Below are 26344 nucleotides of genomic sequence, written 5' to 3'. Positions count from 1 at the left end.
ATTTTTGTTTATGTGTGATCATACATTCCTGAAGAAAATATGCATGTTCAGAACATAGCCTCAAACATTTAAACATATATACTGGATAATAAGGCCACAAAAAACACAAGCATCACCAGGGCCGGCGCGCCCATTGAGGCGGGTCCAGCAGCTGCCTTGAGCGCTGAGGCACCGGAAGGGGCGCTGGGGGCAGGGGCGTGTGCTGTGGAGCTGGTGATGGCAGCGCTGGCAGCTGAACGGGAGGGCTGGGAAGCCACTCGCGTGCCTCTGGCACCGGCCCTGAGCGTCACAAAAGTTTGAGATTTAAATGTGACCATGAAAGCAACTGAATGAGACACTCCTGACAAACAGTAGTATGACTGATCCAACAGGAATTAGTTGCAACTAATTTTCATTCAAGTGTACGGACTTCTTTACACATGAAAATATTTTAACCCACCTTTCCACAAACTCAAAGAAACTTCCAACTGAATGTCAAATTACAATAAAAGTAAAATAAACTAGCACAACCAACTACCAAAAGATCTGTTAAAACTTCAACAAAGTCTCAATAGGATTCAGATGATAGCAATGAATTATTTCTATACAAGCAAACTACTTCTATGGATTCCACCTGCATGCCTGCTAAAAATAATTTGCTCTTGTACTGTAACCAGACATATACCTACTTCCCTATAATCTTGTATTTGCTATGTCTGTACCTTTGTCACAGAGCATATAGTTTCCTGAGTATTAAAGTAAGGTCATCTAAAATTCAGGAAACAATAGCAAGATTGTGAGATCCAATTTCCAAACAAATCAAACATCTTGTCAGAAAAAAAAGGCAACTGGAAGGTGCAGCTCAGAATTCAGAACACACGATTACTATTTTTTTCATAATAATTTTTATTTTATTAGTAAAATTATAAGCCCAATAAAGGGGCAGAGAAAAGAAAAATTAAAGAAAAAAGTATAGAAAGAGAAAAAAGAGAAAAGAAATGAAAATTAGAGAAAAGAAAAACCAAAGAAAAATAATACATATTTCATTTTCCATTTTCCTCTACAATACCTATTATATCTTTACATACATTGTACTTGTAGTTTTAATACCGCTAAAACTCACCTTTTCAATACTTCCCCTTCTATTTATTTTTCCCAAGTTTATCTTCTTAGTAATCAAATCCACAAATCATCAACTCATTTTTTCTTGTCTCATGCAGCAAGTCAATAAAGGGTTTCTAGTTAATCATGAAGTACAGTGTTTTATCTCTAATCAGAGCTGTACGTTTAGCCATCTCAGCTAACTCCATCATTCTCACAATCTAGTCATCCACTGGAAAAAAAAGAATACACTATTACTGTTTATTGATTATATTTCTCTCTCCCACTTCCTCCAAGGAGTTCTCAGTGATATATAGCAGCACATTATCTAGTCTAGATTCAATGGATGGGGTACAGGAATTGCTATGATCTATCATAATACAATCACTGTCCTTCGGTGCTTTGCCAGGCATGGTACGACGAGTTTCAAGTATACATACTTATTTTATTTATTTATACTCCATTTCTCACTGAGACTGAAGCAGATTACACAGTGTAAATCAATACGATCAATGGCTGGGGCATTCAATAAACAATCCAATAGTGTATAGATTGCAGAAATTTGAAAACAAGCATAAACTCAAATACAAAGCTGAAACAAAACAAAAGCAATTTGGCATGGGATATTAAATGAGGCAGAAACTAACCAGCAGGAGCATACTTACAGCAACAGACAGTACGTAGTAGTATAGTCTACAGTCCCTATTTCTTCAATAAAGCATCTCTCAGAATAGGGATGCCAGGGCCCCCACCCCCTGGGGAGGGGGATACCCTGACCCCAGCTGCTGCCCCCACTGCTTACCTTTCTGACATGGGGAAAGAGAAAGTGTGAGGAGGCTGGATGGAGCATGCAGTGAAATGCACGCTCTGCAGGCTCCTGGTGATGTCATTTCCAATTTAAACTATCACTTCCAATGAAAGTGACAGGGTCTCAGCAGGGCTGAATAGGAATTAGCCCAAAACATGGCAAAAATGCTACATTTTGGGCCAATTTCTAAAGAATCAGCCCTGCTGAGTCTTGTTGCTTCAGGTCTAAACTGGAAGTAATATCATCGGGAGAGTGTATGTGTGCAGTAAAGAGAATAGGTTTCAAGGTAAGGGGACCTGGCAACCATGTCTCTGAACCATTTTCTTACAGCATAGCTCTGTTACCTAGGTTGCAGAAAGCCAGGATAGTGGGAGTGGCAAGCTTTTCCATAAGGTAGGGGTCAGCGCAGAGAATGTAAATGTACAGGCAGGTATTGATTTTGCCTATTTTCTGGGTGGTTCTTGCAGAAGCCCCTGTACTTGATGTTATGTATTTAGGCAGGGCTGTCAGGATCCACTGCAGGGCACTGAACAAAGAATAGCTCTGCTAACATAAAATTAAGTAGGAAAGGAAGAAAGATGAAGGGATGAAATAAACCTGACTTCAGCAGGATACTTTCTCCTTCTTTGCTTTCTCTTAGCATGGCAAGCGACAGTGTACTTTATATTACTGCTACTGCAAAAACTAATCCCAACCTCTTCATAGTTTCTTGCAGTTTTATTAAAGCTATGACAGCAGTGCTAAAGTATATAAATATACGGCTAACTCTGCTTGTCATCATCACCACCACCACCACCCACAAGTGGTTGGATAGAACTCAATGGGAATATTTTAGTTACATTTTTGAGTTGAATTTCAGTATCAGCGTGAATAGCTTTGTTGGGCAGCATCATGCAAAGGTAATTATGTCCCTCAAAACAAGGAGCATAGAAGCCCCCTTGTAAAAGTCCCCTATCTTGAGGATATGGTCTACAATGGCCCAGCCTCAACCTTTTGTGTTGTTATGTAACAGCCTTCCAGAAAGGGTAAGGCAGGCCCCTACTCTTGGGCCTTCCAGCAAATCTGGAAGAGCCAGGGTTCTGTACTGATTAGAGTGTTGGGCTAGGATCTGGAAGATTTGAAGTTCAAATCCTCTGGAAGCCATGGAAGCTTGAGCCAGTCACTAGCTCTCAGCCTAACCTACCTCACAGGGTTATTGTGAGGAGACAATGAATGTAAGCCACTTTGGGTCCTCATTAGAGTGAAAACTAGGGCATAAATGAAGTAAAAAACCAAAACAAGACACTAATCTTAACGTAACTTCTATTTTCTCATAAAAGCTCCATTTAATCAAGCTTTTATTAAAGATGTTAATTTTATCCCTCATCCAGGTTTTATTTATTTATTTTAAAATATTTTATTAATACAAACATGTTATATATAACAGGTAACAGTAATTATATAAAAGCTTATAAATTCTTGTAGATTCTGTACATAATTTTGTAATTACCTAAACAATAATCAAATAAACCAGTGTGATTAACTCTATCTCGTATTACCAAATTGTTTTTATTTCATTGATCTAGGGTGGTAAAAAGTAAGTTTTTAGGCAATTGCCTGTTATTTTTTGTCATGTAATCAAGAAATGGTAGCCATTTTATTATAAAATCAGTTTCTTTTGGGTAGTGGTCTGCTTGATATATTCCATCATGTATTTTATCTTTTGTATAGTAATCCCATATTTTTTTCCAGCCAAACCTCTATTGAGGGTGTTTTAGTTGTTTTCCAATTTGAAGCTATTAAGCTTTTGGCAACTAACAAAGATTGTTAATCAATTCTCTTCTAATTAGAGGGATCTCAATCATGTCCCATTTGTCTAAAAATAAAATTTCTGGGTCAAGAGGGATTTTATAGCCTGTTATTTCTTTTATGTATTCTAAAACAGTTTTCCAAAAGATTTCAATCTGAGAGCATTCCCACCAACAATGCGCAAATGTTCCTTCATTGCCGCAGCCTTTCCAACAAAGAGGTGAATTTGCTGTAGTGATCAGTGAGGTTTTTTGGCATCAAATACCACCTCGTCCAGGTTTTATCACAACTGTATTTCCTCCAATGATTGTGAGCAATCATACAACAATTATCCTAACATTTTATCTGCAAAATCTCTATTCTGTGGCAACATAGCAAAATACCTCCTGGAGGGAGGAAGAGCTGGATTTGTTTGCTCCATCCCTGTGAGTAAAGTATTGTCAAACAGGGGTATTAAAAACCTACAGTCTCGATATTTATTATTATTATTATTATTTCGATTTTCTCATTTGTCATTAGAAACAGAACCAAAGGATGTGGGTTAGTTTTCAATGGTTCCTCCTACTTTAAAAGACGAAACAAAACCGATTGCAATCTATGATGCAGTATGGAAAGCAAAACCTGCTTCTCTGCACTCCCTCGCCCCATCCTCAAACTAGTGTGTGTAACCACATTCTATGCCCGAGATAAGTATTGCACGTGGAGCCCTAGAGCAATCTGGAAGAAAGCCTTGATGATAATGATTATTGAGGTATTGTAAAAATTGCAATGCTGGAGCTCCGGCAGAGGAGGGACCAGTCCATTCTAGACATTTAACCAGTGCGCCATGCGGGGCCCTTCTCCTTTTGAAGTACAGCCCCACGACCTGCTGACCCAACCGAGGACTCAAACTCCTCTCAGGGCAAGTTTCCTTCGTTTTCCGTAAGCGCAGTCAACGGAAAGAACTGTTTGGGTGTCACTTGCGCCACCACAGCACTCCACCCGAAGAAGGTGCTAAGCTTCTAACAACAAAAGGGTCGACAATAGCCCCGTCCCTTTAGGCCACTGATTATCTGCGCCCCACGGGGCAACCCTCCGCTCCCTCCCTTTCGCCTTCCCCAAGGCGGCTCGCTCAATACAGGCTGGGCAGCGGGACACTCGCCCAACATAATGAGCAGCTGAAACTGCTGCTCGTTCTCCTTCCCTCTGCGCTCCTCCCACGTGCTCGGCCCTTCCCGAAGCGCGCCCCTGCCGCGCCCCCTCATTCGCTCTGGCTCTACCCAGCCGCACTCTGCACCCACAGCACAGCCGCCGCATCCGTCCCATTGATCCCGCGCGGCTCTTCCCCTTTCTTTTGGCCGTCGCCCTTCCCGGCCCCGCCCGTTCTGCTGCGCGCTCAGCCAATCCGGAACCAGCCGGTAGCGGCGGCACTCCTGGGGCTGCGCTGCGCGCGGGCCGCTCTGTCGCGCGTTTTTTCCTTTCCGCTCGTCTCTTCTCTTTCCTTCGCTGGTAGACGCCTGCGGAGCTTCCTACTCAAGCGGTGAGTGGCGCCTGGTTTCCCCCTCACCTTCGTCTCCTCTGCAGTTCTGGCCCCTTGAGGGTGAGTAACCGATGGGCGAGGGGTGGGGAGGGGCTGAGCCCCGCAAAAGATAGTGCGGAGGGCGAGTATTATACGTGGGGATGTGACAGGTGCCAGGGTGGCAGTGGAGCCGAGAGCGCATTTTGCAGAGGAGCTGTACAGGGGAATCGTCTCCTTTCCTGAGCGCCTTCTTCTTGGCTTTCCTGGGAGAAAGAAGTCTTAGGGGGACCAACTTCATTGAACAAAATCTGCAGGTTCAGTCGCAGGAGTGGCGATGGCTGCGGCGACGATTTAGAATGATAAATGGATTAGTCGCCCCGTTTTTTGTACGAAATTCAAGAGGAGAAGCATGAATGGGGAGGAGCTTCCTTGAAGGAGATTGAGTTCAGCTGATTCACTGTCATCTCCCCCCGCCCTTCAGACAGTTCATGGCTGTGCCCCTCTTGGGTAAATCTGCTCTTTCCCTACCTGCAGTAAGGTTAAAAGAGTAAAAAGTGTATTTTATTCAGTGTTACTGTGTAGTAGAATATTACCTGCTTGATTATTTTAACTAGCTGTAATGTGTGCTTCCTGGAATACTGGAAGGTTTAACTGATTTGATTTGTAATCAGTTAAGCATTTAATAATTATAGATTAACCCCCCCCTCCCCTCCCATGAGTGAACAGGTATGGAAAGACTCCCTGCTTATCCACCAGACTTGCTGGCTTCCTTCTCCATTTACTGGATTTTATGAAAAAGAATTTTTAAAGCAGATTTTTCTTTCCAACTTGTATCCTGAACAAGTTGATAGTTTGAGTGGAACCACTATTGTTTCCCCCCTTCCGCTGAAACACAGAATGCTAAAATAGACAGTGCTCAATCCAGATCAGTATCTTTTAAAATCTGTATCTTTCACAATACTGTTGGGATTTTAACCTTTTAAAAATACTGTTCAGGATTTGGTGTGAAACTATAATTGTGATTCTTTGCTCTTCCAAGTTCCTGTGTGTATTAAAAAAAATTAGATGGCCTTCCCTGAACTATGGCTGATTTAGTAAACAAAAGCCGTCTCTCATATAGGAGAAATTTGTGCCTGTCAATATTAGCAGAAAGAAAATGCAATTTAATGCAATTTAAATTTAATATTTTACAAAACATAATAAGTAGAGGAAATGCTAGATAAGTGGTTAAGAAAATAAATTAATCCTTTGGCTAATTGACAACTTGGTTCCCCGAAAATACAGTGTCATGTTTCCATTCCTCTATGTTTAAAATGAAAGAAGTAAATATTTCTGTAGGGTTTTTTTTTTTGCTTAGGAATGGCACACTTAGTCTCATATAAGTGATGAAAAATGAACTGGCTACATATTGTAGCTCTTGATTTCATATCTGTTAAAATATGAAGGTGTGGAGTTGCATGTTGGGTTCAGGTAAATAATATGTAATCTCTGGTATTATGTACCAGTAAGTCTATGCCTGTAAACTTTAGAGAGTCTTGAACCTGCAACTGTGCAGATTGCCAAGAAGAGTTACTGGCTTGTAGAACATGTAGATTAACCTTTTGACAATGAGGAAGCAGATTATGTAACATTTGAGACTAAGGAAGTTTTCGTTTAAATATATAAACATACGAATTTTCTATAGCAGAGTATGACTTAAGGAATTTAGCTGCTGCTTTGTGAAGAGTGTCAGAGCTTCTTCCATAGCTGGTTCTTGCAAATACCATCTGAGGATCTTAATTTAGAACCTCATATCCCACTGGCCTCTCTTTGTGGTCCTGCATGTTTGGTGTCAATTGCCATCAACATGTGGCGGTTCTAGTACAACTGGAAAAGCTGGTTAAGGTAGTGAAATGTTCAAAATCACCTTTCTTAAAACTTAAGTGGGAATTGTCTTTAATGCTTGTCAGAATTCTTTACTAGATATGTATTACACTGTTTTATGCAGTTAAACAATAGAATAAGCAAAGTGATAGTGGTCCACTCACTCACTGCCCTACAATGTATTGCAGAAAAATGACTAACTCCTGCTTCTCCTTATTTCAGCTGCTATCAAGTCTTCATGCTATATTCTTCCTTGCTTCATGTTCCTTGGCCAGATGATATAGATGAGCCAGTACTCACTGTAATCGCTAAAGGTCTTGGAGGATGTAAGAAATGGAATTCTGCTCATTCTTGTGCAGAGCTCCAGATATAGTGAACCAGGGCTTGACAAATCCCAAGGCACTAGGTTGCTGTAGCACCCAGAAATTTCATTGTGGTGCCTAGTATTTTTTGTGATAGCAATAATGAGAAAATATGGTCATTTGTAACCCTAAAGGCTGGAATAGGAGTCTGGCCCTAAATTTTGGGGCTGGCTTCTAGAGCTAAAGAATATTTGTTAAGGCATATGCTTGACTGTTTAAAACCATTTAGTTTTGGTTTAAAAATGGTGGGATATTTTGCTATATCCAAAGTACTTACTCTAGATCTGTTCCAGTTATGAGAATTTAAGATACTGAATGGTGGGGATCTAAACGTAAAGAATTTACCTGTTGGGCTGTGTTGAGGGAACTTTATCACAAGTCAGCAGGGACCAGGTGGTGTGATTGTGTGTATGTTTTTTAGCAATATTGTAGCCATTTTTTGTTTTCTCTTTCCCCCACACTAGCATTTCTTCTTTGAAATCTTTTGAAAAAACAAATGGCTTTTAGAAGTTGTGATACAGATTTTACAGTATTTAAATGATGAACTTGTGATTGGCCTTTGGGCGCAACCTGCCCAGAGATTTTGTTTATATGAACTGTAGCTTGAGAGAGACAGATGCCTATCCATAAATTGGATAGATTGAAGGTAAGAAAACAATCTCAAGTTCTGAGGTTTAAATTCAGTGTCTATTAACAGCAGTTTGCATGTTTTTAATATAGGTCACTGAAAATTCCTAGTGCTTTCCTAGTGCTCTATGATTCCTTGTGGGACTTCAGCCCAAGTCACTTTCTCCAAGAAACTATAAGCTCTTAGAGGCTCAGTACAGGCCAATTTCTCCTTCTCTCTCTGTTTTCCATTTTTTCCTGATTTTGATGTTCCACTGCCCTTGGCATTCTGTGCTTCCTAGAGTTGGTGGTTGATTTATAAAGCAATATTTTAATGTACTCTTAGGGATTTCTACATACTAGAGATTCTCCACCTTGGCCGTGTGGCTGTATTTACCTGTCTTGACTATAGGTATTTCATCATGACATTTGCTATTTAGAAGGGGTGATTGTCTCATGATAATCTCAGATGCTATTGGGATGGTGGGGTGGGTTTATTTTGCTACCTTAAAAGTGTATATTCATTCTAATTTGGTTGACAATTTAATGCATTATATTAAAGTTTCAGAAACTATACAGGTCATTAGATTGTGTAAAGTAATTATTACTAACAACTTCTTAATGATTGAACTCCGAAATTAGTAATTTCTCTTTTTAATGTGGAATATTTACAAACTCAATTCTGTTGCTTTTTCCATATTAAATATTAAATGTGACTGAGCTTCTACTATATTAATTAAGATATGTAATGAAGTATTGCTGTGTATTTTTATTTAAATTAATGATAGCCCCTGTTGTTTGGTCAAGAACGTGCTGCAGTTGCATGTTACAATTTTATCCTTGTATAATACTTGGCTCTAAAACAGGCATATTTTCCTTTCATGCATTTGAAATGTGCTTTTCATTCAAAGTTGTTCATAGTTTTCATAGGAAGTCAGTGGTGCTTCCTGTTTTAGTAAGAAGTGGGACACAGAAACAGAATCTGTAGTCCAGAGAGCAAAAGACACATTAAGCTTTTGTATTCTAGTGGCGTGTTGTGCATCAGCATAACCTTTTACCCACTTTTCAGAGACTGTCATGTGACCTTTCAGTGCTTGTGGAGAAAGGGTGGAGTTTCAAGAAATACACTTGGAGAAGTGCCTTTTAGATGATGTCAGGCATGGCTTCATAAAACTGAATCTCGGATCCCAACCTGATTCTAATAATATAGGTCGGCTGGATTAAAGAAGGGACTGAAAGAGACACAACAAGTAGCTATTTCTGGAACTCACTGTTCATGCACCTATTTCCTCCTTGCTCCAAATAGAAATAATAAGGTCTGTCATCTTGTTTGAAGTTCCACTTATTTAGTGTACAAAGGCAAAAGTGGCAGTTTACAATGTAGTTGTATGTGTCTGCATTATTGCCAGTTCCAAAGTATCTGGGAATTCTCTCCTGAAAGTTAATTATCTTCCTGCTCCAAAATAATCACTGTATCAACATCCGGCTTGGTTTTTTTCCAGTAAAGTTTATTTCTAGATTTTTTTTTGTTCCTTGTTTAAAGGGAACCAATCTATTGGCACACTTTCCATCTTTGACCATGCTATGAAGATGATACTGTGCGATTTTGTCCCTTGGCATTGTCTAGTAATACTATTGAAGGAAGCATTGAATTACATTCTCTCCCTGTACTCAAGTCTTTTTTTTTAATGATGCTAATTTTTTTAGTTAATGGAAAAGTGTGTAAACTTACCAGATAAATGTTAAGTAATCAAGGTGGATTTCTGCCCCAAACTCCCCTTTCCTTTTGCTACCTGTTTCCATACAGCTCATACAGTAATAATTACGTGCAGACGGTGGAGTTATGCAAGTCCAAAGTCGTCTCGTTGCCTTCTCAAATGGTGTATAATTAGTGGAGTATTATTTACTGAGGACTTGGAGCTGGAGGAGACATTTGTGCCTTGGTTCCTTCATGAGAGGAAAGGGGCTGGTGCTACTTCTGTTTTTGTTTAACTATTTATGTGAGCAATCAAAACCACTGGGCATCTTTTTCTTATTAGAGACTTTAGGTGTGCATCTTGTCATGGTTGCTATGTCTGTATGACTGCTTCCAATATATGAATTGGTGAAACCACATGACCCATGATGTAACCATGCATGTACATCCCCATTATATACATTGCCAAAAGTGATTATCTGATAAATAAATGGCAAGCAGGGTGCTTGCTATTTGTACATGCTAAGGAATGTCCAGAAATGAACAGCACCTACCTACATCATATTCTATCCAGTACTGCTCTCTTTCCCCAGATTTCAGTGCCTGGGACACATTTCCTGCCTATATTAGAACTCGCATTTTCCCAGTAAAGTCAATTCTAATCAAGACAAAGGATGCCCAGGCTGTAAAAGTGTAGTGTCGCCTGGCATTTGGAGATGTGATGGGGAGAAGCCAGTTCATTGAGATGTTAGTAGTGGTCTGAGATTAAACCCCTGTTTCTTTTTCTAGGTCAGTCAGATGTACTTTGCTAGTATGTAGTTTTACAACTGTAAAATAGAAAGTTTCACCAGTTTTAATGCACAAGAAGCTAGGGTATGCCTCTTGAATCTAAATGCTGCACAGATATTTGTTGGTAGTGTCATTATAGATGTTAACATGGGAGTAGTGCGTGTATATTAATAGCTAAGGAAATCATGCATTAAAAGAGACATGCTTGTGGGCCCATTAATATAAATAAGTTTAGCTTTGAGTAAGACATATTTTTATTCTTAGCATATTTTTATAGATTGTGATGAGCACAACTTCTGTGGCTGGCTAGAGAGCGATTTACCTTTAGACTATTGATTTACCTATAGACTATTTAGACATAAGTGTACTTGCAAAATAGACTGCATTAGTGTCCGTGATTGACTTGCTATGTTGTGTATTTTTCTTGTTAGCTTGGGTGTCACTTTGTCCATTAATGGTCTAGCTTGCTGAAACTGTACTGAGTAGAGATGGGCACAAACAGGAAAAAAAACGAACACGATGTTTGTTGCCATCCATGAACAGGGATTCACGAACATCGACGGACTTGACATGTTCACGAACATGTTCGTAGTTGGAGGTTCATGGGAGCCAAAACGGCCCCCTTGCAACTTAGCTGAACTTGAGCCGGGGAAAGGAGAGTCCATGGGTCTCCCCCTTTCATGTCATTTTCTCTTCACAGTGGCAAAAACTGGACTGTCTGCTAGAAGCTACTTTGAGGGGTTACAAACTGACCTTCCCAATGTCCAATACCCGCCAAAGTTGCAGGGGACATTGTCCTCACTGTCCTCTGAAGACCCCCCCCCCAAGTTTCAGAGAGATTGCACCCCGAGAAAGGCATGATCCAGAGATATCCCCCTTTGTTGTCATTTTCTCTTCACAGTGGCAAAAACTGGACTGTCTGCTGGAAGCTACTTTGAGGAGTTACAAACTGACTGTCATAGTACAGCCTGAGCTTGACGAGTCCTCTGAGGAGGAGGAACTGGAACAGCTGACGCTTGCTGACAGCCTTGCTCCTCCTGAGGAGGAGCAGCCTGTCTCCCAGCAGCCGACCACAGCTGAACAGTCAGAGGCTGAATCCCAGCCAGAAGCTCCCCTTCCCCACCCAGAGCCACCGGCCCAGATGCAGCCAGCTTCGTTATCCCCTCCAACATCTCCAGACTATCGAGAGCAACGTCGGCGTAGCAGGGACAGAAGAGACTTACAGACCCGACGTCAATCTGCACGCCTCCGGGCTCTGAACAGGCCAGCCTTCTCAGAGGAAGGAGGGGCTTCAGAGGAGGAGACTTGAAGCAGCTGTGCGAGCTGACCGAATACCTATAAAAGCCAGAGGGAGGGCTCCCTTCAGCGTGGCTTCAACGAGTTCTCTAAGCTGCTATTGTACTGCCTGTGTTTGCTCCTTGGAACTGTCTCTCTGACCTCCGACCCGGCCTGTCCTCGACTACTCCCTTGATTTACGGACTTTGCACATTCCTCGCCTTGCCAGCTGAACCTCGTTACCTGTCAGCAGCACTCTGCAGACTCGGCAACCTCTGGAAGCAGGACACTGACCTTCCCAATGTTCAGTACCCACCAAAGTTGCAGGGGACATTGTCCTCACTGTCCTCTGAAGACCCCCCAAGTTTCAGAGAGATTGGACCCTTGGAAAGCCATGATCCATGGGTCCCTCCCTTTCCTGTCATTTTCATTTCACAGTGGAAAAAACTGGACTGTCTGCTGTAAGCTACTTTGAGGGATTACAAGCCAGAAGGAAAACTAGAAGGAGTTCAGACAGAGTTCAGACAGTCCATGCCTATGTTGCCAGGGGAATTGATTGAAAGGCGCCAAACTGTCTGGCTTTACAAACGGCTGACGAACAGCAACAAATGAGGCTTTTAACGACCACCTGTTCGTTTTGAATTGGGCCTCATGAACAGCTTGTTCATGAACAGCTGATTGGGCTGTTCGTGGCTTTTTTTTGTTCGTATTGCTGTTCATGCCCATCTCTAGTACTGAAACGCTGAGCTTAGTTCTGCAGCAGTGCCACCCTAATCCTAAATGCCTAAATTATCAAATCTTGTTGGTAATTTAAAGGTAATTTAAAGGTAAAGGTAGTCCGCTGTGCAAGCACCGAATCATTCCTTTTTATATATATATATATATATATATATATATATATATATATATATATATATATATATATTTATTCTTTTTAACATCTAAAACAATAAACTACAAAAAACTACAATAGTACAAGGGAAGGGAAAGAAGGGAGAATAAGAAGAGGGGGAAGGGGGGGTGGAAAAAAGGGGAAGGCAACTTACAAACACTAAACACTACACTTCAATGCTTTCCCTTCATACTGCCGTAATTAAAAAATAGCTTAATAAAGTAATGATGGAATGGTTGATCTTACAAAATACAAATTACAATTCAAATTAAATCTTTTTTCCCCCTCTGGGCCTCGGACGCAGTTCTCTCTGAGCAGCTACAGCCGCAGCGCTCATTGCCTCCCCCCTCCCTTCAGGCTTCAAATCTTCTTCTTTTTGCTTGATGTCTGGCCCAAATTCTGGATTTTTGTCCACAAAATCCCTTAGCTGATCTTCCGAATTAATCTTGTAAGCTTGATCTTTATAACTAAACCCGATTCCTTCCGGAAATAGCCATTTGTACTTTATGTCACGTTCCCTCAAAAGAGCAGCCAGCTTTTTATACTTAAATCTTCTCTTCCGAACTAAAAATGGAACGTCCTTCAGTATCTTGACTTTATTTCCCAGAAAGTCCAACTCCGCATTATATGAGTTATATAGGATATTGTCCCGGACCCTCCTGGATGAGAACTCAATAACGATCTCGCGAGGCAGCTGCTGCTTCATTGCATATTTTGAAGATGCCCGACGGACTCCCAGAATGGTGCTTTTTACTTCTTCTTTAGTTGCCCTCGCGGGTGACGCTAAAAGTTCCGAGGCAAGATCCCACAAATCCTCGTTTTCCTCCTCTTTAACATTCTGGAGACACAAAATGGTCTGTGTTCGTTCCACTTGCAGCCCAATCAGCTGATTTCCCACCAACTTTAGCTCCTTGTTCGTTGCTCTCATAAGTGACGCATTTTCCCGAGCAGACTTCTCTGCCCCCCCCACTACTTCCTTGATGGCTTTCACATCGCTCTCAATTAAGCCCACCCTTTGATCTGTTTCATTCAGCTTGTCAACAAAGGGTTTTATGGCTTCAGTAACCGATCTTTTCACCAGTTCCTCAAGCGACTCGCCTCTTCCCTGCAGGGCAGCCGAAACTGACTTGCCCAAAGCAGGACTCTGTTTTTTTGCTGCCATTTGGGGGGGGGGGGACCGCCAATCTTCCGAGACTCTGCGAGGGGGGAAAAATCCGAATCTTCTAAGCTTCAGATCCCACCACTCCTTCACATGCGCTTGTGGTAACAGAAGGGATTCGCTTACTTACAGGCTTCCGCCTAATCCTGTTCTTTGCCGTTTTCCATGGCCCGGCAGCACACAAGGCGCCGCGCACGTCTGCCGGCCTCCGTAGGGACAAACGGGCAATTTACCCCCTGCCTAGATCTGCCAGAGGGCTCTTCCTGTCGCGTCCCGGACCCAGACTCCCTCCCTGGGAGCCCTGGGGGCTAACCTTTGCAGATCAGCCGCCCGGTCAGGGCGCTCGGCCGCTTCTTCTCGGACCTGCCGAGAGGAGCGTCCGACAGGGCCGCGAAAACGAAACCGAATCCCAAGCACCGAATCATTCCTGACCCATGGGGGGATGTCGCATCACGACGTTTTCTTGGCAGACTTGTTACGGGGTGGTTTGCCATTGCCTTCCCCAGTCATCTACACTTTACCCCCAGGAAACTGGGTACTCATTTTACCAACCTCGGAAGGATGGAAGGCTGAGTCAGCCTTGAGCCAGCTACCTGAACCTGGCTTCTGCCAGGATCGAACTCAGGTTGCGAGCAGAGCTTGGGCTGCAGTACTGCAGTTTACCACTCTGCGCCAGGGGGTAATTTACAGGGAAGCATTTCAGAATCTCTAGGTTCCCAGTGCATAGGTTAGCTTCTAGCAATTCTCCATTGAGCCCAAACAGCCTCAGAATACCTCTGCAGGCGGAGGAGGAGCTCCTTCTTCCCCCCTCAAGCTGTTTCCCCCTTTCAAAACAGCATAGGCGGAGGGGTTTTCCCTGTTTTTTCTGCTCTGTGTGGAGTATTCTGTGCACGTGAAGCAGTAAAAATGGGGGGAAACTCCCCTATGCTGTTTTGACATGGGGAAAGAGCTTGAGGGAGGAGCCCTTCTTCTCTCCATGGAAGCATTCTGAGGCCATTTGGGCTCTCCTTTATTTTTTAACAGCCATTTACTTTTTAACTGCTGTACGGCTGCAGAAACCCAAGGGAATCCAGATTCAACTCTTTAAAAACCTGCATGTTTAGAGAACTCGAGAGGAAGGGCTTATCTGAAGCTATCTGGTGAGTTACTGACAGTAATGAGATTCAAACCAGTGAAGTGCTACATTGCAGCTAAATTACTTAACCACTATGCTACACCAGCTCTCAAGCTTCTGATCCCTTTATCCCAGTGTATGCACGCACGCACACAAATCTCCAAAGAACTGTATTAATGTGGATGGTTAAAGCAAAGGAGGTTAATATCTTATCCCCTTCTGAATTTCTTTTCATTGAGACTGTTATAAAGTGCCTTATAGCAGAACCTTTTCTCAGAAAATAACTTAAAATCCCAGCACGGCTTCTAGTTTAGAGTGCAATAGATTGTAATTTAGTGAGGGAAATTGTGGAATAGAAGATCAAAAATTATGGGTTCCATAAAAAATTTCATTTGTAAATGAAAATTAAATCCCAAGGGTTTGGGAAGCTGTTAGCCATGTTAGTCCACTGTAGCCAAAATATAAAAAAGAGGGTGTTGTAACACTTTAAAAATTAACTGATTGTGGCATTAGCTTTTGTCAGCCAGATGCCACTTCTTCATGTATCTGATGAAGTCGTTAAGTCATCACAAAAACTAACTTTATAGTTCTAGAAGAGTCCTGATCAAAATCTGCAGAAAATCTTGTGCATAATCTCTAGCCTAAATTCAGTGTTTACTTGCCCTGACCTGGCTAGCCCAGGCAAGCTTGATCTTGGAAGCTATGCAGGGTTGGCCTTGGTTAGTAATTAGATGGGAGACCTCCAAAGAAGACCAGGGTTGCTGTGCAGAGGCAGACAGTGGCAAAACACCTATGTTAGTCTCTTGCCTTGAAAACCCAGCAAGGGTTGCCAGAAGTCAGCTATGGCTTGACAGCACTTTCCATCACCATTGTCTACCTAGATCTACAGAGAAAGTAGTTCTCAGGTAGGTGAATGAAGTTGCACAACAATGGATCTCACCCCTTGGCCTAGTAGGTTTGTTCCAGATTTTCTATGAAGTTTTGGCACACTACACAGCATTTTATGTCCCCACAGTAAAGGTGAAGAGCTGGTTTCAGAAGGATAAGCTATTCATCATAAGGTTTATCGGTCAGGGGCAGACTGGGTTAAAGGATAACCTTTGTTCTTGGTAACAGAATGATAATCATATTGGCATGTGCTGATAGAGGTCAGGTAAGGAGATGTTTTGTTTCTTTCACACGTCAATCTGTACTGGTATGTATTGCCAGGAGAATGTTTTATCAGATTGTATTTTGAATTTTTTATGTCTTGCAAAATAATAATGGACTAGGGCATCTGCTGGATCCAGATTGGAGGTCTCTTGTTAAAAAGGTACTTTCTGCACCTGCAAATGTTGATAGATTGGCCACTGTTCAATTAAAAACCGTTGAAATCATTCCCAGATTGAACAAGGCTGAAGTTGGTTCCTAGTTCCTTTGAGACTTTCAGGGTACAGTGGGTTGGATCCAAGGCTGCATTACATCAGCAGACAAATATCTCACTGGCCCAAGAAGCAAGTGTGTGGGTGTGGGGAGCAGTGGGGGAATTCCCATAGCTCCCCGCAGTAAACCTGCTGCAGCCTCCTGTGCTGCTTTGCATGCTATTCTTGACGGTTGTCTTGAAGTTTTCAGGGAGGTGCAGGGTACTTTATGAAGGGGAAGACAATAAAGAGATATTCCTTTCTTTTGACATTTTTTTTAATCAAATCCACTATCTCCACCCCCCCGCCCATGTTATGTTGGAATGAGTACAGAGGAAATTGTTATGTTGGAATGGGTACAGAGGAAATTATTAAGAATGCATGTTTCTGGTATAGAGAGCTATTAAACTATGGAGTTTGCAAGTGAAGTGACTGTGACAAGCCCTACTTTTATAGCACACACATTATAATTTCCTTAGCAGGAATGGAACAGGAATATTTAAAGTACTACTGCAACCCAAATAAACATGTTTCCCTTTCTTGCCATTTGAGTAATTTCCTGTAGCTTCTGCATTTGTGGCAGCAGAGAACTACATTTCTAAATCAAGACGCATGCTCTGTAACACTGTACCCTTTTACCTACTTTTCTGGATGAGCATGTGACTGCTTCAGAAACGTGGAGGCAGGGAAAATGCTCTGCAGCAGAATATTAGACGCTTGTTACAGAGCAGCAGAATAATCTCAAAAGAGACATGAATAACCCAATCATATGGATGTTTCCTCAGAAGTAAGGGTATTTGCACTCAGTTAAACTGACCGTCTGATATCTATGCATAGGTTTGTAGCCTAACGATACTTGGATTGAGCTGTTACACACACACATGTGCAACTGATTTTTATATTAGCTTGCATTGCACTAGGTCTGGTTGTAGAGTTAAAGTACTCTACTCTGAGAAGTAGTTTGAAAGAGAACTGTAATATTACTGTCTCATTTTAAGAGAGCCTGGCTGGATTAGATCAAAAGTCCACCTTTTTGCATCCTGTTTTCCACAGCTTGCTTCTCCTGGGAGGTTAGGATTTTTAGCCTCAGTGTGCATTATGCACACCATTCCCATGTTTTAAAGGCCCATGCATCTCAAATTACTTCAAAGTTGTTTGTGGAGGGTGAGTGGTGAAGGCAAGGCAACAGCAGACACAGACAACTTGCTGGAATTTAAAAAGTCACAACTGTATTGGTTTACAACTTACGGTGTCTTGGTGCCATATAGGGCAAAGATCCCAGCTACCTGCTGGCCAACCTACCTGCTGGCTAATGACTCCTTCACCTTTTCAGCCTGTTTGCTGAAGGGAAAAACCATGGGGTGACAGGCCACGGGGTTGCAACTGGGCACAGACCTCTGTATAGATCCCTCTGTCACCTGGCAGTGACCATGCCCTGATAGTCCTGATTGGACTTGTCCCTGTGAATCACCACCCCAAGATCCCATAAGAGGATCCCCAAATATAGGGATACTGGGCTCTGTATCCAATGCCAAAGTGGTTCAGGAGCAGAGTGCTGGCTCTGCACACACACACACACCCAAGCCAGCAGACCAAAGGGAAGACTGCATCTTTCAGGCTTGCATGCCTGGCTAGCCCACTGCCAATTGGCTGGCTGGGCATTTTAAACTCCCAGCTGTCACTCCACACACCCAGAGGCTGCTGGAAGCTGCTGGGCCCTAATTAAAGATAACGACCATGCTCTGCACCCCTCTATCCTCTATGGACTGTAAACTGGGCCCCAGGTAAGTTTGGGACCAGGGCATTTTACAACTGTTGGATTTGTCCCTGTCCACAAGAGACAGCACCACATGGGAGCTATTTCTTTTAAGCATTAGTAGGGGTGAAGTATTCAGTTCTTAAGGCCAGGCGGAAGCTGCATTTGCAGTATTAGTGTCTTGAAGTTCTAGTTGATTTTTTATCACGTGTAACTTTTAATCTAATTTTCTTGCAAACATACTTCAGCCTTCTCTGCAATTTACTATGGAAAATGTTTGATTCCCATTTCTGACCACTATCATCTCAAGAATCCCATAAATAACGTGTACAGTGTTGTGGCAGTTTTAACCCAGGAACCTGAAAACAGTGATCTATGAAATATCTTTTTATTTCAGAACAGGAGCAAACTCAAAATAAAAATTCACAAAGAGGCAGAGGTACACAGAGAAATACATAGAAATACACATGGTTTCACAGCTGTGGGCCCACATCTGTCAGCCTAACAACCTGATGACATGTAAAGTGTCATACACATTTTCAGCACACGTTAAATACTTTTCACAAACAAAAGAACTCTTTATATATGAATACTTTTTATCATATTGATAAGTTTAAAAGAAAAAGAAAAGAGAGAAAAGAACAAGAATTAAAAAGAAGAAAAATAATACATATTTCCACTTTTCTCTATAATACCTACAAACATTATACTTGTCGTTTTAATACTTCCAGAATTTACCTTTTCAGTACTGTCCCCCTTCTATTCTCTAAGGGTACATTAATAATCACATACATCAGGGTCTGCAGTCTTTGAGAGCTTGCCATCTTCAGTTTCTCCTACCGATAAGGAAATATAAGGATTTACAAAGAACACTCTACCTTTTTGGACTGTTTTGCAATTCCGGTTACCTTATTGGACTGTCCAGAGTTTTTTGCACTTCCTTTCTTGTAAGTGTTCGTGTATGTATTGGATTGACTGTTGGCATTATTTATGCTTGGCCATTTGCCTTCTTGGTCTGATGTATGTGATTATTAATGTACCCTTAGAGAATCTGAAATAATTTTCTCTTGCTGTTTTGCGCTGAGTCACTTTATAAGGTTTGTTAATAGGTTGTACCTAGTGAAATGATTTTTCAATAATAGTACAAATTGGTTAATTGTTTCTTTATTCTTTGGTTGTGTTCTTCACTTACCTGCTTATTATTATCCCCACAACAATAATCACCCTATGAGGTGGGTGGGGCTGAGAGAACTCCTAGAAGCTGTGACTGACCCAAGGTCACCCAGTTGGCTTCAAGTGGAGAAGGGGGGAATCAAACCTGGTTCTCCAGATTATAGTCCTGAGCTCTTAACCACTACACCAAAGTTTAGCCATCTCCACTATCATTTTCATAATCCAGTCATCCATTGAAGACAGTACTGTACTTTTCCATTTTTGTGCATGTAAAAGCCTAGCTGCTGTGGTCATATATAAAAATAGGTTACCATGTTTATTTTCCAACTGTTTGTCCATTAGTCCCAACAAAAAGGCTTTGGGTTTAAATTGTATATTGATCTTCAAAATCTTCTGTATTATCATATGAGTTTGTGACCAACATTTTTTTGCTTTAAGACAAGCCTACCAAAGGTGATAAAATGTTCCTTCATGCTGCTCACATTTCCAGCATTGGTTTGACATACCTTTACTCGGGTCATTTTGTAGAAAAAGAGCTGCAGGAGCTCATTAGCAGAACTCATTAGCATATGCCACACCCCTTGATCGGGCTGAAATAGCTGGGATTTGGCTGCTGCCAGATGGGGGAGTGTTCCCCCACCTGGCAGTGGCCCAATCAGGGCCCTTTTGGGCCCAATCCAGGTTGAAACACTCCTGGATCGGGCCCCAGAAAGCCCAGATTGGGTCAGTGCTGGGCAGGGGAGGGGTCCCCCGCCAGGCACTGACCCAATCCTGGTGGTTCTGGTCCTGATCCTGGACGAAACGGGCCACAAATGGCCAAAAATTGGCTGGATCCATTTGGGGCTGGATCAGGGCTGAAACAGCCATGATGAGGTCAGGGCCGGGTGGGGGAGGGGTCCCCCACCCGGCACCGACCCGATCCTGGCTGTTCTGGCCCCGATCCCAGTGGGAATGGGGCCAAAATAGCCCAAAATGGCTGTTTTGGGCCCGTTTTGGCCCGGATCAGGGCTGAAATGGCTGGGACTGGGTTGGTGCTGGGAGGGGGAGGCTTCCCCCGCCTGGCACTGACCCATTCTGGGTCGTTTCAGCCCCAATCCCAGCAGAAAATGGCCCCAAATAGCCAAAAGTGGCCATTTTGGTCCTTTCAGGCCCAGATCAGGGCTGGAATTGCTCAGATCAGGTTGGAGCCAGGCAGGGGAAACCCGGTCCGGGCTGTTTGGGCCCTGATCTGGGCCAAAAAGAGCCAAATTTTGGGCCCGTTTTGGCCCGGATGAGGGCTGAAATGGCCGGGACTGGGTTGGTGCTGGAAGGGGGAGGCTTCCCCCGCCTGGCACCAGCCCATTCTGAGCCATTTCAGCCCCAAATCAGCAGAAAATGGCCCCGAATGGCCAAAAGTGGCCATTTTGGGCCTTTCAGGGCCAAAATGGCTCAGATTGGGTCAGAGCTGGGTGGGGGAAACCTCCCCTGCCTGGCACTGACTTGGTCTGGGCTGTTTTGGCCCTGATCCGGGCCCAAAAGGGCCAAATTTGGGCCTGGATTGGGGCCGAAATGACCGGGGACGAGTCACTGTCGGGCAGGGGAGGTTTCCCCCGACCCAATCTGGGCCCATTAGGCCCCGTTCAGGGCGCATTTTGGCCTGGATCGGGGCCGAAATGGCCAGGACCCGGGTCAGTGCCTGGCAGGGGAGCCTTCCCCCACCCTGCACCGACCCATTCCATGCCGTTTCGACTCCGATATGGGCTGTGTCGGCACTTATCCTGGACCAAACGGGCTGAAAATGGCCAAAAATGGCCATTTTGGGATTGTTTCGGCCTGGATCGGGGACTGACCCGATCCAGGCCGTTTGTGGCTGGATTCGGGCCGTTTTGGTCGCAATCGAAGCCTAAACGGCCCTAAAGTCAGCTGGACGGGACCACCTGACTTGGGGGAACGGCTGGGATGCCATTCCGGTGCGTTCCCCATCGAAATGAGCCCTGTCTTTACTCATTTTTGCTAATTTATCTGGAGACATATACCACCAATACATCATTTTATAAAAGTTTTTTTTTAAATTTGAGCCCCTTTACCCACGTATTTTCCTACTATATATTCCTGTATTCCTACTGTATATTATACCTGAAATTTTTAGCCCATTTTATCATACAGTCTTTCACCCATTATTCTTCTGTATCAAATTTCAACAAAAGTTTATACAATTTGGAAATAACATGTTCATCATTTGTACAAAGTTCTTTCAAACTGTCTTTTCGTAGTCAAAGCCTCATAATTTTTAAAATCTGATTTAAACCTTTCTAGTAATTGTGCATAGGAAAACCCTTGACATTTATAACCTTTAGCAATTAGATCTTCCCTTGTTTTCAATTTACAGTCTCCTTGTGAGAACTCTAATAAAGAACTCTGATGTAAGGACAGTGATAACTCACAGAGTTACTTTATCTCTTGATCTGAGATCAAAACTGCGAGTTCATTGTTCCTGGTTTCATCTAACCACATTATTTGTTTGATTAGAACTCTCTGCCCTTTGTTTAGGACAGAACATGAAATCTGCAGTCTCTGGTGTTATATGTGGCGATCATTTTACAAGACAAAGAGCATGATATGATATATATCAATGAACATGAGACAGAAATAAAGACATTACTATAAAGCTGGCCCCTTCAACAGTTGGAATTTGAAGCAATATTGCTTGAGTTGGGACAAGGTCTTAGACATTATTAGGTGTAGTGTAGAAACAGAGGCTTCCATTTACACAAGTAATATGTGAAACATTTTAAAACTCTGTATTTGATGGAAGTCAGGCTGTCACCAGCTGTTTTAAAACAATTGTTTAGTGACCTTAAACATGGGTATCCACTGTTGGCACTGATGTTAACAAATATGACAAATTTGTTCTCCCATTTTAATTATACTTGCATAGTCCTTGAATTTGCTTGTTTTGTTTCCCAATATCTTCCTCTTCTCTTCCCCAGTTACAGTTTCTTTTCCCCCACCTTATGAAATGATTTCTTAGCTTTGATGTTGTGGCATGGTCTAAAATGCACAGATTCATTTTAAGTGTAGCTGCTAAAAATTTAAAGTATAATAGCAATAGTGAAGGAAATGCTTTTTGAGATAGGAAGTTCTTCTGTGAAGTCCCACCTTGGCATTGAACTCAGTAGGTGGCCTTATGCAAAATATTACTTCTTAGGCTGCATGCAAATATTTTACAACTGGTTTTTCATTCTGTTGAGTAAGCTTGGCTTCCCATCCATTTTACTATGCAAAAGAGATCAATACATGTCAGTGATTCCAGTGCTGAGCCAGTCATTGGCTTTGCCTCTCCCCTGTGTCAGAGGAGGGTTGGCCAACTTTTAAAATAGTTTAAAATACTACATGTACAATAAATTGTTATGAGGTACCATATGTGAAAGATTCTAAACAATAAGAAAAAAGTGCTGTATACATTGTCCATAATTATAAAAATCTATATGTGATACTGGCTTTTGTGGTTTCTAATGTGACTGTCATATTTCAGGAGTTACTGTTATACAATGTTTATTTCCTTAGTTCAGCTATGTAGTGTAGTTGTTAGTGTCAGAATAAGATCTTGGAGACCCAGGTTCAAATCCCCTCCTTGCCATGGAAGCTTGCTTGGCAATCTCGGGCCAATTTCTTAGCCTAATCTGCCTCACAGGGTTGTTGTGAGGATAAAATAAATTATAGAATGATTTAAGCTACTTTGGGTCCCCTTTGGGGAAGGCAGAGAATAAATTACGTAAATAAAATAAATAAATTTGGGGTGGACGTCTGTATTTCTTCTCCAGTTTTTCAGATCATTAATCTTCAGATCTGTCTCTTCCATCACTTGTCGCTGTAGATTCAGGCTATATTCAAGGTCGTGCTCTTCTAAGGCTTTCTAGTGGCTTTCTGATTTGATCCAACAGGCTGTAATCACAAGTGATTTTTAACTTGAACATAGGGTTCTGAAGTTCTGTATTTGCTCTGGTTTTTGCATGTGTAGAAAAATGCTTGATGCGGTTCTTAGTGAGGTAATATGATTGTTCCAAAACATAACTTTTCTTTTATCTGTTCTCTTTAGCCAGAATCAAAAAGAGTCCAGTAGCACCTTTAAGACTAACCAATTTTATTGTAGCATAAACTTGATTCTCGAAAGCTTATGCTACAATAAAATTGGTTAGTCTTAAAGGTGCTACTGGACTCTTTTTGATTTTGCTACCACAGACTAACACGGCTAACTCCTCTGCATCTTTAGCCAGAAGTTTCCTCTTGTTATTGTGGGGAAAGTTTTTACCCTCCATGTACACCTGTGATACAGTCTGAATCACAAGAACAGCACTTGGACAGTATCTTCTTGGAACATCTGTTTAATATAGACAGTAAATGCTTGTGCTGCGTAACTCAGTATTAAGCCTTTTAAAAAAGTAATTATCTCTTACAAAAATAAGTTATTAATATTTATTCTTGTGCTCAACAGATACTGTCTAACAATGGCAGAAGCCCATCAAGCAGTCGCGTTTCAGTTCACTGTAACTCCAGATGGGATTGATCTGCGCATGAGCCATGAAGCTCTCAGACAAATCTATCTGTCTGGGCTCTATTCCTGGAAGAAGAAGTTCATCAGATTCAAGGTACTCACTAATTCAGGACTGAATCTGTACACAAGACAAAACTATATTTTGTGTGGCAAAGGAAATGGTTCCTAAACCCATGTTTTATACAGTATTATATACTGTGGGGATGAAAGGATCATTTGCTGGGGAGTTTGGATAGGATGTGAAACTTTACTGATCCTCCCCTACAATCTTGAATGCCCCCTAATGTTCCCTTTCATCAGAGTCTGAGATCATAAATATGCCCAGCTGTTGCGGGGGAGGGGGAGACCTATGGGAGTTGTGTGAGGGAATTGGTAGTTAGGGGAAGGGTTAAGCACCATCCTCCATTATGCCCATGCAAATGGTTTCTCATCCTGTGCATTACTGTTGAATAGCAATTGTATGTTAGAACAACTTGGTTTATTCAGGTAATATGAACTTCTGCTCTTAAATATTTATTATCCTTAAATACTAAAATCAGCTGCCAAATTTGCTTCTGCCTGATTCTTACAGCCAATTAACTGTTCTGTCCACCTGAAACCTTTCTGCATCTTCATCAGACCACAGCTATATGCCTGCATAGTTTAGCAATTTAATGTTTTCAAAGCACATTAATAGCTTTGAGACTTAGAAGACCATCTGTTATCCTGTAGGCAGCATGAGCAAGAGCTGCAAGACATCAGGGAGTCCTCTTTCCCTGCAGCTTAAATGGAGTTATCAGTGTCTCCATTGCCTCTGATTTGCTAAATCTTTCTTTTTTATCGCAGGAGGGAAGTAAGGAGTTATGGTAGGAGTGTGTGAATTCCTTTTGTGTACAACCTTGCCGCCCCTCCCCGCAGCTCTCCTCTCTGTATTTATGCAGGCTGTCAACTTTTTAACAAAACTATATTCATCCACTTCCCCCATGAATAAGAAAATTGTTTGCTTATTTTCCCAGATCTTTCAGTTTTCTAATAGTATATAATTAAAGTCAGTGTGTATTCACATAGTCACATTTACCTATATGTTTGGATTGTTTTAAACAAGGTTTCCTCATGGAAATATAAAATGGATGCCTCAGAATCCGTAAAACTTAAGTATGATTTTTTTCCTTTACAGAATGGTATAATCACAGGAGTCTATCCTGCTAGCCCTTCTAGTTGGCTTATTGTAGTAGTGGGAGTTATGTCAACAATGTATGCCAAAATAGATCCTTCATTGGGGTTAATAGCAAAAATCAACAGAACCCTTGATACAACGTAAGTATATCATGTCCTGTTTTTCCCCCCATTGATCAGATTTTTCAGGTTACATGGTGAGAGTTTAAATATCTTTCCCAACAAATATTTGCACAGGAGTCTATAATATGGATGTTTATATACATGACTAGCTTGATACTCGTGGTTCGCTATGGTATTTAACTACTTTAAATCCAATTATAATACTTACGGGTATGTAACATTTTTTGGGTTTGGCCTGCCAGCCACACAGGAAAGCCAGGCCCCACAGGGAGATTGGCAACCCTAGTGAACTTTTAGGGGAAGATTGGGAGGTGCACTTGACCTCAGGACACATTCAATGACTCCCAATAGAAATTGCATTCTGTTTAGAAAGTGGGGGGTGAGCACCAATCAGGCCGCATGCACAAATGACTTCTGTGTTCCAACTGTCTCTGGGGGCGGGGGGGAATGAGGTGTGGGATGTTGTGAGCCCCAATCAGCCCGCATATGCAAATGATCTTGAAAGGCTGGCCCAATCTGGGAAGAGTGGCTGAGCCGGCAGTGGGCAAGGGTGCAAGCAGGCTGCAGCCTCCCAGCCGCACAGGCAAGCTTTGAGAAAACACATTTGACCCCTTTCGGTCCCCCCTTAGGGGACGAATTTCTTAAAATCCCTTCTTAGTGGGTGTTTACACCAGGAAAGGAATGTTCTCCCCAAATTTCATGTTTCTAGGTCCAGGGGTTTGGGCTGGGTGTTGATGAGTCAGTCAGGACACTTGTCTTTATATAGAGACTAGCTTGATGCCAGTGCTTCACTATGGTATTTAACTACTTTAAATCCAGTTATAATACTTACGGGTAAGTAACATTTTTTGGTTTGTGGGGTGTTTTTTTTTAGTTGGTTTTGTAGTATAATAGCATAGTACCCAAGCTTGACAAAGGTGTTTGAATAAATCGAAGTGTGTTAATGCTGAAAACTGATGAAGTGAATTTAGAAATGTAACATTTATTGAAGAGAATTTTAAAAGGAAATTATTGTAGTGCAATAAATAAAGTGAAAATACGTACAACCTTTTTTTTCTACTGAAGGACCTCTTTGTAGACCTCATTGGTAGTTTTCCCCTCAGGTGCTAGGATCACCAGGCTGCTGGGTGAACTCCCTCTGCAGCAGGCCACATAGAACTGCCCATGTGAGAAGCAGTCCTCCTGCAAGTCAATTCCTGCCACCTTCAGTATCTGCCCCTGGTACTTGTTGATCATCATAGCAAAGTAGACCTTGAGGGGGAACTGCAGTCTT

The 26344-nt window shown here is 42.1% G+C and overlaps 1 protein-coding gene across 3 annotated transcripts in view; it reads left to right on the top strand.

Moving 5' to 3' along the window:
- The first annotated feature begins 4944 nt into the window (after window positions 1-4944).
- Window positions 4945-26344, top strand: part of CPT1A (carnitine palmitoyltransferase 1A) — a 72245-nt gene continuing 50845 nt past the window's right edge. The window contains exons 1-3 of one of the 3 annotated variants that reach the window (XM_054970593.1): window positions 4945-5195; window positions 23734-23887; window positions 24950-25089. In XM_054970593.1, coding sequence (XP_054826568.1) covers window positions 23747-23887; window positions 24950-25089 — 281 coding nt within the window. In that variant the 5' untranslated portion in view covers window positions 4945-5195; window positions 23734-23746. Of the gene's footprint in view, window positions 5256-23733; window positions 23888-24949; window positions 25090-26344 lie in introns of all 3 variants that reach the window. The other 2 variants (XM_054970592.1, XM_054970594.1) reach the window with 2 other exon arrangements.

This window comes from Eublepharis macularius, chromosome 2 (genome assembly GCF_028583425.1).
Source record: "Eublepharis macularius isolate TG4126 chromosome 2, MPM_Emac_v1.0, whole genome shotgun sequence".
Lineage (NCBI taxonomy): Eukaryota > Metazoa > Chordata > Lepidosauria > Squamata > Eublepharidae > Eublepharis > Eublepharis macularius.
The sequence above is the reverse complement of the archived record's forward strand: the minus strand, read 5'-3'. Positions and strand labels throughout refer to the sequence as shown.